General features: G+C 41.1%; 1 protein-coding gene across 1 annotated transcript in view; it reads right to left on the bottom strand.

Moving 5' to 3' along the window:
* Nucleotides 1-13635, bottom strand: part of HHIP (hedgehog interacting protein) — a 111462-nt gene extending 97827 nt beyond the window's left edge. Inside the window, exon 1 of the mRNA XM_070756647.1 lies at nucleotides 13289-13635. Within this exon, the coding sequence (XP_070612748.1) occupies nucleotides 13289-13561 (273 nt within the window). The 5' untranslated portion in view covers nucleotides 13562-13635. The remainder of the gene's footprint in view (nucleotides 1-13288) is intronic.
* Nucleotides 13636-17600: the final 3965 nt, after the last annotated feature.

Raw genomic sequence — 17600 nt, 5'->3', positions numbered from 1 at the left:
GAAGATGGGGTTTCCCCGTTGCCTGGGCAACGGGGAAACCCCATCTTCGGCTCCTCGCTGCTGCTGGGCGGCCGAAGGAACCTTCCCTGGGTCTTCCCCGCCGCCCACACGCAAACTCCACCATCTGCGCATGTGCGGCCATGGAAAAAGGGGCGCGCATGCGCAGATGGTGTTTTTACTTCCGCACCACTACATCCCGAAAAATCGATTATTGCGAGGGGTCTTGGAACGGAACCCTCGCGATAATCGGGGGATCACTGTACTGTAATCAATTAAATCAAGACTCTGACTCTCATGACCCTCAACATATTTTAAAATTAATTTTTCAAACTAATATTAGATATACAAAAAATTTCAATCATTTATGGTCAATGTATTTCATAATGAATACATTACTTAACAATCCAGTTTATAGTGTAAAGTCAGTGGGAGGAATAGAAATGTGAACAACTTGTTATATTTGCCAGTTTGAATAAAAATTCAAGCTGGACAAATTTGCAGGTAATCCTCAATTTACAACCCTATTTGAACCCCAAATTTTATTGCAGTTGATAAGTTAGTAACCCAGTTGTTAAGTGAATCTGACTTTGACTTTGACTTTGCTTGTGAGAGGGTTGCAAAAGGTAATCACATGACCTTAGGACACAGCAATGGTCATAAATATGGACCAACTGCCAAGCATCTGAATTTTGATCACATGATCATGGGGTTGCTACAAAGGTCATAACTCTGAAAAATTGTCATAATAATTTTTCAGCGTCATTGTAACTTTGAGCTGTCACTAAACAAACTGTTGCAAGTTGAGGACTACCTGTATGGATATGGAGTCATAATGATAATACCATATTTGAAATGCAGGTTTTTCCCCCAGAATAGAAAATGCAAGTTTTCTTACATCATAAAAAGAAACATCTTAGTTTAGTTTAGTTTAGTTTAGTTTAATCAGATTTGTATGCCGCCCCTCTCCGCAGACTCGGGGCGGCTCACAGCAACAGCAATACAAGACAAATCCAATATTAAATTAATTTTAAGAACACCACAAGTTAAAAACCAATCATACACACTAGCATACCATACACAAATTTTATAAGCCTAGGGGGAAGGAACATGTCAATTCCCCCATGCCTGACGACAGAGGTGGGTTTTAAGGAGCTTACGAAAGGCTAGGAGGGTGGGGGCAACTCTGATATCTGGGGGGAGTTGATTCCAAAGGGTCGGGGCCGCCACAGAGAAGGCTCTTCCCCTGGGTCCCGCCAAACGACATTGTTTAGTTGACGGGACCCGGAGAAGGCCAACTCTGTGAAGGCCAAACTGGACGGCAGTAGCTGCAGTAGCTTTTGTGCTTCCTACAGTTGCATGGCTGGGCTGCCCCAAAAAAAGAGGCAGCTGTGACATAAAGAGCTGACAGTGGCAGCTGGAACTTTTGGACGGTATCAGCAATTTGAAAAAGGCTGTGGGAGAAAGAACAGGAGTAACCAGCACTGCCACCCACCACAGAGGAACCCATTCTCATTCAACAGTGATATTTGCTACAAAAAAGAAAAGCAAAATGACTACTTCAGCTTCAACCGCAATAACACAAGAGCACGCAACAGATTCAAACTTAATACGAACCGCTCCAAACTTGACTGTAAAAAATATGATTTCAACAATCGAGTTATCGAAGCGTGGAACTCATTACCAGACTCAATTGTGTCAACCCCTATCCCCCAACATTTCTCCCTTAGACTCTCCACGATTGACCTCTCCAAGTTCCTAAGAGGCCAGTAAAGGGCGTACATAAGTGCACTGGTGTGCCTTTCGTCCCCTATCCAATTGTCTTTCCTTTCTCTCACTTATCATATATATTTTCTTTCTTTCATATATCCTCTCCTCTAAGTTCACTTTACCACATGTCTATTTTCTTCCTATGTATTTGTGTATTGGACAAATGAATAAATAAAATTTTAAAAAGGGGGTGGGAGGAAGAAGGAGAAAATTGAGACAGTTAAAAGTCAAATGGATAACAGGGAGGGGCTAGATGCTATATACACCTGGCTGAGAAGGAGCATATTAGGTAAGGCCAACGCTCCTTCTCCACAGTGGTGGATACAGCATCCAGGAATGGGACAAGCCAAAGTTGGCTGTCCTTCCGGGTGGGCTGAGACTGGCTGCCGAGTCCCTAGTTTTTGATAGAAGCATAGAAACATAGAAGATTGATGGCAGAAAAAGACCTCATGGTCCATCTAGTCTGCCCTTATACTATTTCCTGTATTTTATCTTAGGATGGATCTATGTTTATCCCAGGCATGTTTAAGTTCAGTTACTGTGGATTTACCAACCACGTCTGCTGGAAGTTTGTTCCAAGGATCTACTACTCTTTCAGTAAAATAATATTTTCTCATGTTGCTTTTGATCTTTCCCCCAACTAACTTCAGATTGTGTCCCCTTGTTCTTGTGTTCACTTTCCTATTAAAAACACTTCCCTCCTGGACCTTATTTAACCCTTTGACATATTTAAATGTTTCGATCATGTCCCCCCTTTTCCTTCTGTCCTCCAGACTATACAGATTGAGTTCATTAAGTCTTTCCTGATACGTTTTATGCTTAAGACCTTCCACCATTCTCGTAGCCCGTCTTTGGACCCGTTCAATTTTGTCAATATCTTTTTGTAGGTGAGGTCTCCAGAACTGAACACAGGATTCCAAATGTGGTCTCACCAGCACTCTATATAGCGGGATCACAATCTCCCTCTTCCTGCTTGTTATACCTCTAGCTATGCAGCCAAGCATCCTACTTGCTTTTCCTACCGCCCGACCACACTGCTCACCCATTTTGAGACTGTCAGAAATCACTACCCCTAAATCCTTCTCTTCTGATCACCTGCTGTACCAAAGGATGTCTCTGCCAAAGTGTAAACATTTACTTTGTAGCGCCGCGTGAATGGAGGAGGTGATGACCAGGTGGCCGCATGGCAGACCTCCTCGAGGGAAGCTTGGGTTGCCCATGCACCCGAGGTAGCGCCGCTTCTCATCGAGTGGGCCTTAATCCAATCTAGTATTGGCCTGGCTTAAAGCTTGTAGGCATTGACAATCGTCAAACAAATCCACAACATATTACAGCCCAAGGAGGGTGGTTAAAAAGAAAGAAAAAGCTATTCTGATTTTCAGAATGGCGCTGTCCTGTCAATGTAAATGCAAAGTGCTCGACAAATATTGAGTGTGTGCTGCACGAATCCCAGCGACCAGTTAGGTCCCACAGAGTGGATCTTCTCTGGGTCCCGTCAACTAAGCAATGTCGCCCGGCAGGACCCAGGGGAAGAGCCTTCTCTGTGGTAGCCCTGGCCCTCTGGAACCAGCTCCCCCCAGAGATTAGAACTGCCCCCACCCTCCTTGCCTTTCGTAAACAACTTAAAACCCACCTCTGCCGCCAGGCATGGCGGAATTGAGATCCTCTTTCCCCCTAGGCCTTTACAATTCTACGCATGGTATGTATGTATGTATGTTTGGTTTTTATATTAATAGATTTTTAATCATTTCTAATACCAAATTACTATTGTACACTGTTTTATTGTCGCTGTTAGCCGCCCCGAGTCTCTGGAGAGGGGTGGCATACAAATCCAATAAATGAATGAATGAATGAATGAATGAGTAAATAAGTAAATAAGTAAATTAATTAAATAAATAAATAAATAAATAAATAAATAAAATAAAATAAAATAATAAATAAATAGTTTTTTTCTCTGAGGGATGAACTGGCTGAGACAAAAACTGGGGAAGATAACCTCCTGGGCCCTGTGAAACGACATATTAATCTTTGGAACAAATGCCGCGTTTAGGCAAAGGATGAACCTGTCCCTGTGGAATACACATATATCGGACCTAACTGACAAGGCAGCCAGTTCAGAAATGTGGCTGGCCGATATAATGGCCACCAGAAACGCCACTTACAGGTGAGGTGGCGCAAGCTCACCAAACGGAGCTTCTCGTAAGGTGAGTGAGTTATGGATTTTTGATAAGTCCCAGGTAGGGTAACTGTGTATGATGGGCAGACAGAGATTAGAAGCCTCCGAGAAGAAGTGACGGATTGTGGGATGGAACATCAATGAATCTGGCCTACCACACAACAGAATGGAAGACAAGACGCTATTTGTCTCCTGACAAGTGTTTGGCTTCAGTCCCCTATCCAGACTGTCCTGGGGGAAGTCAAGAATTTGGCCTTGTGTGGCTGCCGTGGAAACAATTTTTGCCTTATCAAACCACCTGCAGAATATTCTCCAGTAACCAAGTTGTCGAAGCGTGGAACTCATTACCGGACTCCATAGTGTCATCCCCAAACCCCCAACACTTTACCCTTAGATTATCTACGGTTGACCTATCCAGATTCCTAAGAGGTCAGTAAGGGGCGAGTACAAGTGCACTAGAGTATCTTCCGTCCCCTGTCCTATTGCTCTCCTATATCTCCTATACCTTTCTTCTATTCCTATATCTCTTCTTCTATTCTTTCATGGATATGTTCTATTACTATATCTTCTTTTCTATTCTTTCTTAGATATATTTTACTATGAGTATCTCCTCTATAACCTTCATCATGTATTTTACTATGTGTATATAGATATATACCCACTAAAACCCTCATTGTGTATTGGACAAAATAAATAAAAAAAACAAAACAAAGTATCATAGACATGGGTAGTGGAGGGTCTCTGTGAGGTCTGAATTGTTTGGATGACCCTGGAGGATATATTGTTCTCCCTCAGAGCGATACGATCAAGTACTAGGCTTTAAATTGGAACCATTGAGGTTCTGGGTGGACCAATGCCCCCTGGCTGAGGGAGACTCTGCTCTGGGAAAACCTCTTGGATGGAGACACCAAAAGACTCACCAGATCTGAGAACCATGGCTGGTGTGGTCAGTGGGGCCCCACAAGAAGAATCTCTGCCTTCTCTGTGAGGACTTTCTGGATCACAAGAAGGATGACAGAAAGGAGAGGGAAGGTATATAATAGACCCTGGGGCCCTGGAGTATGGAGAATATTGGTCCCTTCTACTCCTGTCATCACAAATCTGGTGAAATACCTCTGGAGTTTTGTGTTGTTTCGGGGGGGGGGGGCAAATAGGTCCTTTTCCAGGAGGCCAAAGTTGTCCATCATCTACCAGAATATGTCCGGGTGCAGGTGGCACTTGGCATGATCCATGGAAGCTCAGCTGAGCCAGTCCACCTTAATGTTGGCCACTTCTGAGATATGCTCAAATTGATCGTGTCCAAATTGAAAACAAATGCCTTTCCCAACAGAAATTCAACTGCCGGGCCTCCTCCATGAGGACCCTGGACCGTGTGATGCCCTCGCGGTTGATATGTGCCTTGGTGGCCACGTTGTCCATCATGATTAGTAGGTGTTGGCTGGAGATTGTCTGATAGAAGTGTCATAGAACCAGATGTATGGCCCAGAGCTCCAGCCAGTTGATGCTGCGAGTGCAGTCCTGCTCATTCCACTGCCCTTGGACCATTTTTGTGGAAAAAATGGTTGAAAAATGACCCATTTCTCAACCTTGGCAACTTTAAGATGTGGCAACTTCAACAATAATTGAAAGGCAACTTTCTAATATATGAACACTTTGTATATTAAAATGTTTGCATGTGCAGTGGCTACTTTGGCATTGTTATATTTTGAACAGTGTGTATGTGTGTGTGTACATACATATGCACATAAATACACACACACAAAATGATAAATAGTTATTTCCAGTATGAACTGAAATTTCTCAAAAATTTATTTTTATGACTTGCATATGCAATCTTCTTTTGTCCAAGAAGGTCTTTAGATTAAAATGCTCTTCGTGCGCCATTTTTATTTTTGCACTTATGAAGAGTTGCAGAATTTTTTGACAAATTGATATATCAGTATGTATGTATGTTTGTGTGTGTGTATGTCTTGCTTTTTAAATAAGGGGTTTTCAGTTACTTTTAAATATTAGACTTGTTGTACATTGTTTAATTATTGCTGTGAGCCGCCCCGAGTCTACAGAGAGGGGCGGCATACAAATCTAATAAATAATAATAATAATAATAATAATAATAATAATAATAATAATAACTCTCAGAATTCCACAGTCAGCATGCTGGCTGGGGAATTCTGCGAGTTGGTCCACATATCTTAAAAGTGCCACAGTTGTGAAACACTGGCCTATATAGTTGAGCTGGTCATGAGAAAACATTTTAAGAATACAGTGTTCCCTCGATTTTTACGGGTTTGAACTTCGCAAAAAGTCTATACCACGGTTTCTCAAAAATATTAATTAAAAAATACTTTGTGGTTTTTTTACCCTATATCACGTTTTTCCCCGCCCGATGACGTCATATGTCATCGCCAAACTTTTGTGTGCCTTTAATAAATATTGTTTTTTAATAAGCTTTAATAAATAAACGGTGAGTAATAATCTAAATGGTTGCTAAGAGAATGGGAAATTGCAATTTAGGGGTTTAAAGTGTTAAGGTAAGGCTTGTGATACTGTTCATAGCCAAAAATAGTGTGTATTTACTTCCGCATCTCTACTTCGCGGAAATTCGACTTTCGCGGGCGGTCTCGGAACGCATCCCCCACGAAAATCGAGGGAACACTGTACACACAGGGAAATTCTTCTCATCTGGGCAGACTACTATACTACACTCAATAAAACTGCATCCTTAGAAATGCCACAAAATCTCCCATATTGTGCAAATGAGTCAAGCAAATGAGAGAGAGTCTATAGGCTATGCGAAGCTCTGAATGGTTTGAGAAATGAAAATCAAACATGTGCTAGATAAGTCTTCCTGAACTATGGAAGTGTTTCTACAGAAAGAGCTCATTTTTTAAATCGAGGTGTCATATGAACATTGAAGTTACATTACAGTATTACTTACTTACTTACTTACTTATTTACTTACTTACTTACTTTATTTACTTACTTACTTACTTACTTACTTACTTACTTACTTACTTACTTACTTACTTTACTTACTTACTTACTTACTTACTTACTTACTTACTTACTTACTTACTTACTTTATTTACTTACTTACTTACTTATTTATTGGATTTGTATGCCGCCCCTCTCCGTAGACTCGGGGCGGCTAACAACAATAATAAAAACAACAGGTAACAATCCAATACTAAAAACAACTAAAAAACCTTTATTACAAAACCAAACATACATACAAACAAACATACCATGCATAAAATTGTAAAGGCCTAGGGAGAAAGAATATCTCAGTTCCCCCATGCCTGGCGGCAGAGGTGGATTTTAAGAAGCTTATGAAAGGCAAGGAGGGTGGGGGCAATTCTAATCTCTGGGGGGAGTTGGTTCCAGAGGGCCGGGGCCGCCACAGAGAAGGATCTTCCCCTGGGTCCCGCCAAATGACATTGTTTAGTTGACGGGACCCGGAGAAGACCCATTCTGTGGGACCTAACTGGTCGCTGGGATTCATGCAGCAGAAGGTTATGTGAGCTCTGGTGCTCATATGGCTACCTTCCAAGACATCAGACTAGCTAACTCACCATTATCTACTGCAGCTGAAAGAAATACATTTTCAAATGTCTTTTCAAACATACTTTACTACCATCAGGTTTACCATCAGTCCACACAGGGCTCATGAAAGTACAAATCTATGGTAGGTCAGTCATCCATATGTTGGAAAAGCACATACCCAAAGAGTTCCTTCTGCTGGAAGATGCTCACATGGAGGATAAAGAATCATTCATTCATTCATTCATTCATTCATTCACTCACTCACTCACTTATTTATTTAATTTATTTATTTATTAAATTTGTATGCCGCCCCTCTCCGCAGACTCGGGGCGGCTCACAACAGTGATAAAAAACAATATATATTGACAAATCTAATAATTTAAAATCTAAAATAGCAATTGTACATTTTTTAAAAAAAACTAAAAATAAGGAACCCCAATATAAAAACATACATACAGTCATAGCATGCACTAAAACTACATAGGCAGGGGCAGATGTCTCAGTTCCCCCACGCTTGACGACAGAGGTGGGTTTTGAGGAGTTTACGGAAGGCAAGGACGGTAGGGGCAGTTCTAATCTCTAGAGGGAGCTGATTCCAGAGGGTCGGAGCCACCACAGAGAAGGCTCTTCCCCTGGGTCCCGCCAGACGACATTGTTTAGTCGATGGGACCCGGAGAAGGCCAACTCTGTGGGACCTGACCGGTCGCTGGGATTCGTGCGGCAGAAGGCGGTCTCGCAGGTATCCTGGTCTGAGGTTACTGTGAAATGTTGTAAAAAAAACCCTCCCTACCTGGTGTAGCTTCTAGTGCTGTCAAGCTTATGAAGCAATGCACACTGCTGAAACACCAAATAAGCCAACAACTGCAGTGGCTACTCAGGCCTGTCTAACATGTGTAGAATATTCAATGCCCAAATTGGTCTGATCAGTCATCTTCAGACACAACATACCCAGTCTTAACCTAATTTTGAAACAATGGTGTTGAGGTTTTCAGTGATGAAGATAGAACAGATATCAGGTACTGAACCTGGCAATTTTGCACACAAAGGTCTGTTCTCGATTATTCTCACAATATGGATCTGTTAACTGAGCTATTTTAAAATGAAGATGACAGTTACTCAACCTGAGCTTTGGAAAATGTTTGCTCATATGCAGTACATAACGTTCGGTTCTTGGCTTTACTAACTGGCCAAAAAATATGTACAGGACATGAATAAACGGATTAATTGCTCCAAAAGCACCAATAAATTCAAATTTATTTTAATAATAACCATGTCTTGAAGCTAAAAAATTCTGCTAATTGTTCTCTGTTTTCAAAAGTAATATGAAAAACCATAAAATCATATTGAGTTACACTTTTACAACATCCATTCTAATTATTCTGTCTACTGCTAACTAATTATGACATCTCTTAATTTATTTATTAACTTTTGCACAATTCTTTCAGATAAAGAAATGGCAGTTATTGAAAGATTTGGCCTGGCAATAAATCAATAGCAAAACCCATAACTGCAAGCTTATTCATCTGCCAATTTTAACATAAACTTTATCCGGACTATAGTGCTAGATTATGTCTTTAATAAATTCAGTTTCATTTTTAGGAGAATAATAAATAGATCATTGGACCAAGGCAGCTGTTAAAGGGACCCAAAGATGAGTTATTTGTTTAGCTGGATGTGTTCAACTATAGCTTTTGTTTAAGAAAGAATTAGACAAAACAAATGATCTTAAAAGGGCACACTTGAAAACAATTACTTTTCATTCATTCCATAAGAACCTCAGTTGTGAAACCATCCAAGGTAGAGAAAAACCACTATGCCTGACAGTTTGCAAGCAAACCTTTAAATCACACACAAAATATTAGAATGCATTATTTGCTGATGAGATTAGTGAATTAAATCAATGATACAATTGCACAAGAGAAGATTGTAATTTTATTTCTCTTTCAACTTTGTGATTCTTAAGAGACTGGCTATGTTTCTGGTAGCAATCATTAATTTTGATCATAAAAATTACTAAAGGGCTGACAAATGTAATCTTAATTTTTGAAGTTCTTTGTAACTAAAGTAAACGCTGAACATGTTGCCTTATTTTAACTCTGCTGAAACACCTCTTCCTTAGAATATTCATTTGCTTTTTTATTTGTTTCTATCTCATCTTTATTATTTTTGTAAATAACTCAAGATGACAAACATATCCAACACATTTCTGCCTCTTTTTCCCACAACAACCCTGCGAGGTGGGTTTGGCTGAAAGAGAGTGACTGGCCCCACGTCACTCAACCGGCTTTCATGGGTAAAGGGGCACTGGAATTCATCATTTTCCACTTTGTATCCTACCTTCACTACTATATGAAACACATATATGCTGTGTTACTTCAAAACATATTAATGTAGTTTTTGGATTCCTTCCAGATTACAGATAGGGTTTGCTGTCTTTAAATGTATTGAATGCATTCTAAATGAAAAGTCGTGCCTCAAATGTCTAATGTACAAGAAATGTTTTTCTTAAAAAATCCAAAAAGAATTCCACATGCATCTATTAGAAAACTTTATTTATCAAACTCCAAATCCATAAACCTATGCATGCCTAACTGATCTTAAACTCTATTGCAGAGTTAATTAAGTATGTATGAACAAGATTGCATTGTATGCATGCTTGCTATCACCGAAATGTAAAGTATTACTTTTTTCTGTTTATATAAATAAGCAGTTTAAAAAAACACAATTGAAATTATTTGATGCATTCTCTTTCCTCTATGATAAAGTTTATGCCTTGCAATTAAGTATATTGTTAAAACGTCAACAAATGTGAAAAATGCTGAATACAAGTAAGACTTTCTTAACTGTCACAAATTAATAACTTCTAGAAACTCTTTTTTGTGAACTCATCACATCAATATAACTTATTATTACAAAATTCTCCAGTGAGTTCGTGTAGCAGATGCTACGCTATTGCTGCAGTGGCTAACTGTCGATGATGCTAACTGGACAATTAAGGGCATTTTCCTTCCCAGCTTGGCTTGGGCATTTGTGGGTTTCAGTTAGAACCTTTAGAAAATGATCTGAATGCAGTTAGTGTGCAGTTAATGTGATTACCGCACAGGAGCTTGCTGACACTACTACCTCTGGCCAAACGCGAGGACAAAATAGCCATCCGAGCTCCCGTTGCATCTGGTAAGAATAGAGTTTGATTCGGTGAAACCCTGCAGCAAAAGCAGCTCTCACCCATCTGGGAGCGGAGGCAATGGGACAAATGCTTCCTCAAAAGGCACGAACATTTGGACAGAGCTAGGGGACTGAAGGAGAATGATGTTCTCCAGTTTCACCCATTAGCGAACCAACCAACAAACACAATGGTGTTGTTGTTATTCTTTTGCCATAAGCAACAGGGCTCTGTGTGTGGGCAGCAGTAGTGGGGAGGAGGATAAGTCGAGCCCTTTTTGTCCTATTGATTTTTTTCCCCCCTATTTGCATGACTTGAGCAAATTAAATGATGCAATATGGCTTTTTGTTACAAAACAAAGTGAGAGATACCACCCAGACACATATGTTGATTCGTAGAAGCTGTTTACATGAGAATGGGGGTGAAATCTACCGTGAACTGAGCATAAAAATCCGATTCAGCCTGGGTATTTTTTTTTTTTTAATTGTGCCTGGGCCAGAAAAACTGAAACACAAGTTTTCCAAGCCACTCTCAGACCTTGACAACTGGAGTGTTGTAACAGAGGAATTCTTAATTAAACTAAATGCTGGAGTGGGAGAGGGGGGGGCGAGTGGGAGGGCAACGAGAAAGACACCTGATTGTTTGTTTCACGTGCAGTGATTCCCAATGACATTTATTCATCCCACTTTCCTCCCTAGCTTCAGTTTTGCACGTTGCAACAGCCTGCAAAACGTATAACGTCCACATGGCAGAAAGGCAATGAATTGCAGCCCCCATCAATAAGCAGACACTGTCCTATTCTAAAATAGCTAGACTGTCATTTCTCACCATGTTTCCAATAAAATGGCATTGGGCCAGAATACCTCCGGAACCGCCTTCTACCGCACGAATCCCAGCGGCCAATAAGGTCCCACAGAGTTGGCCTTCTCCGGGTCCCGTCGACCAAACTATGTCGTTTGGCGGGCCCCAGGGGAAGAGCCTTCTCTGTGGCGGCCCCGGCCCTCTGGAATCAACTCCCCCCAGAGATTAGAACGGCCCCCACCCTCCTTGTCTTTCGCAAACTACTCAAGACCCACCTTTGTCACCAGGCATGGGGGAGTTAGGTTATTCCTTCCCCTAGGCCATTGACAAGTTATGCATGGTATGTTTGGTTCTTATAATAAGGGTTTTTAGTTGTTTTACTAAATTGGATTGTTACATGTTGTTTTTTTATCATTGTTGTTAGCCGCCCCAAGTCTGCGGAGAGGGGTGGCATACAAATCCAATAAATAAATAAATAAATAAAATAAAATAAAAGTTACCTATTGACTCCCTTTTCTAAAGTCAATGAAACATTTATAAATCGAGAGTTGTGAAATATAAGAGACAATGTACCAGGCATTCTCTCTTGATGAAACCAATGTCAATCAATGCACATACGATGTTATCCTATACCAATTTGCTGTGAATAAATTCATGGAATTCACTCATCCGGTGCTCTCAGCTTCTCTACAGAGTAGCCTGAGTTAATTGCTGAAGACCTGAAGACACCATAAAAGTTTTCAAGTATTCTGGCATCATCTTCTCTCCCAGTCACCATCTGCTGTCTGAAGTTTCCTGCCCAAACTTGTGGACAAACTGTGCACATTTTTCTCACTTCAGGGAAAAAAAAACCTATCACCACCACCACTACTTTAATTTACAATTCATCACTATCATGGCATGCCAAACGAGTTCAAGAAAATCCACTAATTCTTCTTGGCAGATTCCTCTAACTGCATCATCTCCTTTTCAGCTGTAGTCCAGGTTCTACAAGTTTCTACTTTATTCATGAACTCATTTTTGCATTTGTTCCTATTTGATAACTGAAATTCTCAGGCGGATGTTTCTATTCCTTTCCTTTGCTGGTTCCTTATCTCAAAATTTGCCTTCTAAACTAAACACATAAACCCTGCTCTCTTCGTAACATACTTTCCTCCTCCGCCTCCGTGGATGTTACAAATCCCCTGAGCACCTGGCTAGTAATGGCTGAGTGAAATAGACAGCTTCCTGTATCCAGGATTTATTCTAATTATTTTCCAGCATTTAGAATGCATCCTCCTTCTAATTTTGAAGGTCGGTAGTAATACTCCTCCTCCTCCTCACAACCCAGATAGAACAAAGATACAAGATGCTGCAGATAGAATCATTTAAGCATTTAAAATTAACCCCACTTGGTAAGAAACACCCCCAAATGGACTACACCTATGCCAAAAGTCCAGCATCTAGAAGAAATAGCGTTTCACTAGGTTCAACTAAGTCAACTTTTCCTCAATTCTAAAGCCTTTCACAGGTAATACATAACAGCTCCAACAATTCTCGGTCAGCAGGACAAGGATATTTAGAAATCGTGCCACTGTACTCCAAAGAGGGACCACAAGAAACACCTCTCAATCCACAACGTCCTACAGGCAATGGTCTTCCAATCCAGCAACACTCATTACCTAGCAAAGATGATTTACTACTACCTGAAACATCTCTCCAAGAAGTAACGTTTTGCTGATTGTCCTTTCCTTTCTCAAATCACTGGAACCCTAGATGCCCAAACCCGGTTTCTTCGGATGAACGTTTCTGCATGGTCTCTCTCACCCAACATTATCCAACCCAACTGCGGAGCCTACCTTGTTGCTCTCTATCTGGAGCACTCCTTGCCTCTCAGCCCTGGAGCAGCAGGACAGGCGAGGGTAGAACCCCTGGCACAGCATCTCCCCTCTGCTGGGGGGCTCCAGGAGCATCAGCCTCCTGTCTCGCTTTTTGAGGCGTCTGGGAGGGCTGCCGTTCAAGCACCTTCTCCTCTTGGCAGCCGTCTCCCCCAGCTTGGCCTCCCCTTCAAAGAAGCAGAGCACCAGGGCCACCAGGAGTAACTTCAAGGGGAGCCTCTTTAGCCCCACCATGGCGCTTGGGGGAAGCTGAGGTGGTCAATCCCAAGGCAATCCAAGGACGCAGAGGCTTCTCTTTGGAAACCTCGGGGGGGGGGGGCGCTTGTGCGTTTGTTTTAAGACGGGACGTCGCCTTCCGAGGCCAACGGGAGAAGCGCGACAGCTGAGCGACGGGCAGCGGACAAAACCCGGCGGGCAGACAGGCAGACAGGCGCACGCCCCAGCTGAGCCAAGGCAAGAAGCTGAGGAGCTTTGGCGCGGGACGGTCGCGCCCCTTGACCAGGTGCCCAAGCGCCGTGCGTAAAGTTCCCCGGGTGGAAGGTTCCCCGAAGCGAAGGAGGCGACGGTAGAGGCGGGCTTCCCTATCCACGAAGCCGGCGTTCCGGGCGGGATGCCTCCTCTGCTGCTGCCGGCGGGAGCTGGAGCTCACTAGGGCTCTCATGTTTCGCTCCCTCTTTTCTTCTTCTTTTTAAGCAGCGCGCGGGGAGGTGCTGCCACCGCGCCCCCCCAACACGTCACCGAGGAAGCGATTCGCGGGGGGGGGGAGGGATGAGACGAGGGAGGGAGAGGGAGCGAAAGGCGCTGGAGTGAGTGGCCGCCGTCGAGGCGAAAGACGGCGCGTGCGCGAGCCAACGAGCACGTCGGGCTAAGAGACCCGAAAGAGAGGGGAGTTGGGGGAGGGGGGGAGGTGAGGTGGGAGAGAGTACGTGCGGCGTGACTTACCTCAGTGCACTGGTACAGGTAAAAAGCTTGAAAAGGCTTGCCTAGCCGTGGCACTGAAAACTGTGACTTGTGACCATTTGAGGGGATAATAATGATGATGATGATGACAACAACAACAACAACATATTATAACTGTGGCAAGATTGCTAAATGGACAAAATTGGAAAACAGAAACAGCCCCCACAACTTTAAGCTTCATAATTAAGGTCCTTGAGTATGCAGAAATGACCAACATGACTTTGGAATTACGGTAAAAAGATAAATCCAAATTTTACAAAATATGGGGAAATTGGTACAAATGGCTCAAACAGAAAAAAATACATTAAAAAACCTAAATAATAAATAAATAAATAAATAAATAAATAAATAAATAATAATAAAACTAGACACTCATTTCTTTCGTACCCAAATAAAATGAAAATATAGAAACACTGCACCATAAATCGATGAAACATAAAACCCCTAAAAACGAATCCGGACCTTCCTCAGAAATATCCAAAATGAATACAATATAGTATACAGAACTAAAGAAAATAAACACACAATTCCACATAGTTAAAATAAACACACAATTCCACATAGATACAAATATTTAATATTAGGTCGTTTGATAGTGATATTCAACAGTATGGTTGACAAATTATGACTTATACAACAAATAAATATATGTATGTAGTGAAAAAAATATATTAACTGATGATAAGCAAATAATGATGTGCATATATCGAACACCACTGAAACTGAACGCTCTATATGTTCTATAGGTTATAAGCTGATTTGTCTGTCTATCCTTCATTTTTCTTTCTTTTATTTTCTTTGTATGTTTTGTTTGTTTAGATTGTTTTTTATATGTAGAAACTTAATAAAGATTATTTAAAATAATACCAGTAATAATAACAACAACAATAACATTAACTGTGACTTATGACCATTTGTGGGGATAACAACAACAACAACAGAGTTGGAAGGGACCTTAGAGGCTTTCTAGTCCAACACTACCACCCCCAGGCAGGAAACCCTACACTACTTCAGACAGATGGTTATCCTGGACAGATGGATCTTGGTGCTCTTCTGAGCTTGCTTGTTTTCTTACAGGCTTTTTATTACACCTAAACTAGGTAACCTCATCAGCACTGATGAAGTGATCTAGTTTGATTGATTGATTGATTGAATCGGGAGACATCAACAGTGGATAGTCGGAGGGGGTGTGTTAGGTGATGATACTATAGAGTCAGGTAGTGAGTTCCATGCATTAACTACTCAGTTACTAAAGTTGTATTTCCCGCAGTAAATGAGGTTGAATGTGTATAATTTTAGAAGAGCTGTGCATGTGTGTGTATGTGTGTACATACACATACAGTTTATATAGTAGATAATGTATATTTTTGTGTGCCTGTGTGTAATATGTATGAACACATATGGCATATATACATGGAATTAAATAATATATTTTGGATGTTCAGTAATAGTAAATAGATAGGGAAATTGTATCTCTTTGAGGCGAGGAGAGGCCAGACACCCTAACCCTAACCCAAACCCTTGACGTGAGTGACGTCAAGTTGGCCACTTTAAGCCAGTCACATGACCTTTAAGCCACCTCTGGTCATATGATTATCAAGCCACTCCCACTTGGTCACATGAGTGGCAACCTACAGTCACAAAATAAGCTACACCCACAGTGTGGTAGTCAAAAGTTTTGCAGCCCTTCACTGGATATATAGTACAAGTCGTGAAAAGATTGATCACTATTTTTTTCTGTGGGATCAAGGTTTAATATTGGGTTTAAAAAGTTAGATTTTTAAAAAGATACATATATACTATTTGCTCCCTTTTCTGTGTGTCTTTTAAAGATTTTTTTTTCTGGATAAGGCAAAATGAAAAGTAGAATTCTGAAATATTGGAATTTGGTTTTTTTTTAAAAAGCAGTAACCTTGGAGCCACTACTAAAAAAGTCCTCTCCTTGGTTACTTCCCAGTTATATCATCTGTTCCCAGCTTGAACTGGGAAATCTGGGAATTACTCCAAAAATGTGAAGGGTGTTATCTTAGATGTTTGGAGAACTGTGAGAAAAGCTTCCAAATATGGAAATGTTTTCTTAGAGAACTAAGACTAAAGAGATCAAGGTCAAGTCCTGCTCAGCTATGATCAGTGATCATCTCTGCCAAATTTGTTGTGAAGGAAAAATTGGGGGCAAAGGAAGTATGACATACTATGTGCACTGCATGGAATTTCTTGGAAAAATCTTCAATAAAAATATAAGTCATATGTTAATCCACATTAAAGATGACATGTGGCATATTCTTCTTAAGAAAATGCATTTTAGTTATATGCAAAACAGTCCTTGACATTATTTCTGTCTGACTTATGATTGTGGGTTTTTTTAATATACGCTCAGGGATTGACTTGACACTTTAGAGGCAAATACATCTAATTTCAAGCATATTCTGATTTCTTAGTCTTGAGATGGTTAGCAAGTAATGCATAGTATGTTGTAGTGCAGGCAGAGGAAGAGAAAAGTTGTATCATGAAGTGTTAGAAGTTTATCAGGTTTTGGCCAAGTTATCCAGCCCTTGGCTTTGAAATTAAATATTTTTACCATTATCATGTGGAATAATACAATTAAGGTATTATTACATCCATTTCAGTTAAAACATTTGGAGAAAATTATAAAAAACTCTCCACCCCGCGTTGAGTCAGTGAAGTAATGGAGGTGATGTGCCAGTGCCTGGAGGCTGTGAGGGTCTGGATGGGTGCTAACAGGCTCAAGCTCAACATCTACAAGACCAAGTGGCTGTGAGTTTTGCCTAAGCCCTACGTGGCTTAGGACCAGATTACTTAGGGGCTCATGTATCCCAGTGGCCAGTTACAGCCCACAAAGTTGACTTTCTCCAGGTTCTATCAGCCGAGCAATGTGGCAGCTCTGCCCCTTTGGAATCAACTCTCCCCAGAGATTAGCACTGCCCCCAACCTTCTTGCTTTTGTAAGACTCTAAAAATGCATCTTTGCCGACAGGCCTAGGTTGAGCGCTGCCATCCTGCTCCAGCTGACATTATCCGTGAAGGATTATGATTGGATTTATATGTATGGTTTCTAATTGTTGGGGGGTTTTATATTTTGTATTGTTTTGTATTGACTTTGTAAGCCTCTCTGAGTGCTGGAGAAGGGCAGCCTAGAAATCAATCAATCAATTAATCAAACAAACAAACAAATAAACAACATTCTACGAACTTGGGTGAATGTATTGGAAAAGGAAAAAATATATAGAAAAAACCCACACAAATCCATACATATTTAAGTAGTTCCATAGAGTTTTGCCTCAATCTCTATTCTC

This window comes from Erythrolamprus reginae, chromosome 7 (genome assembly GCF_031021105.1).
Source record: "Erythrolamprus reginae isolate rEryReg1 chromosome 7, rEryReg1.hap1, whole genome shotgun sequence".
NCBI classification, from domain to species: domain Eukaryota; kingdom Metazoa; phylum Chordata; class Lepidosauria; order Squamata; family Dipsadidae; genus Erythrolamprus; species Erythrolamprus reginae.
Note: the sequence above shows the minus strand (reverse complement) of the source record. Positions and strands in the feature narration are given on the sequence as shown.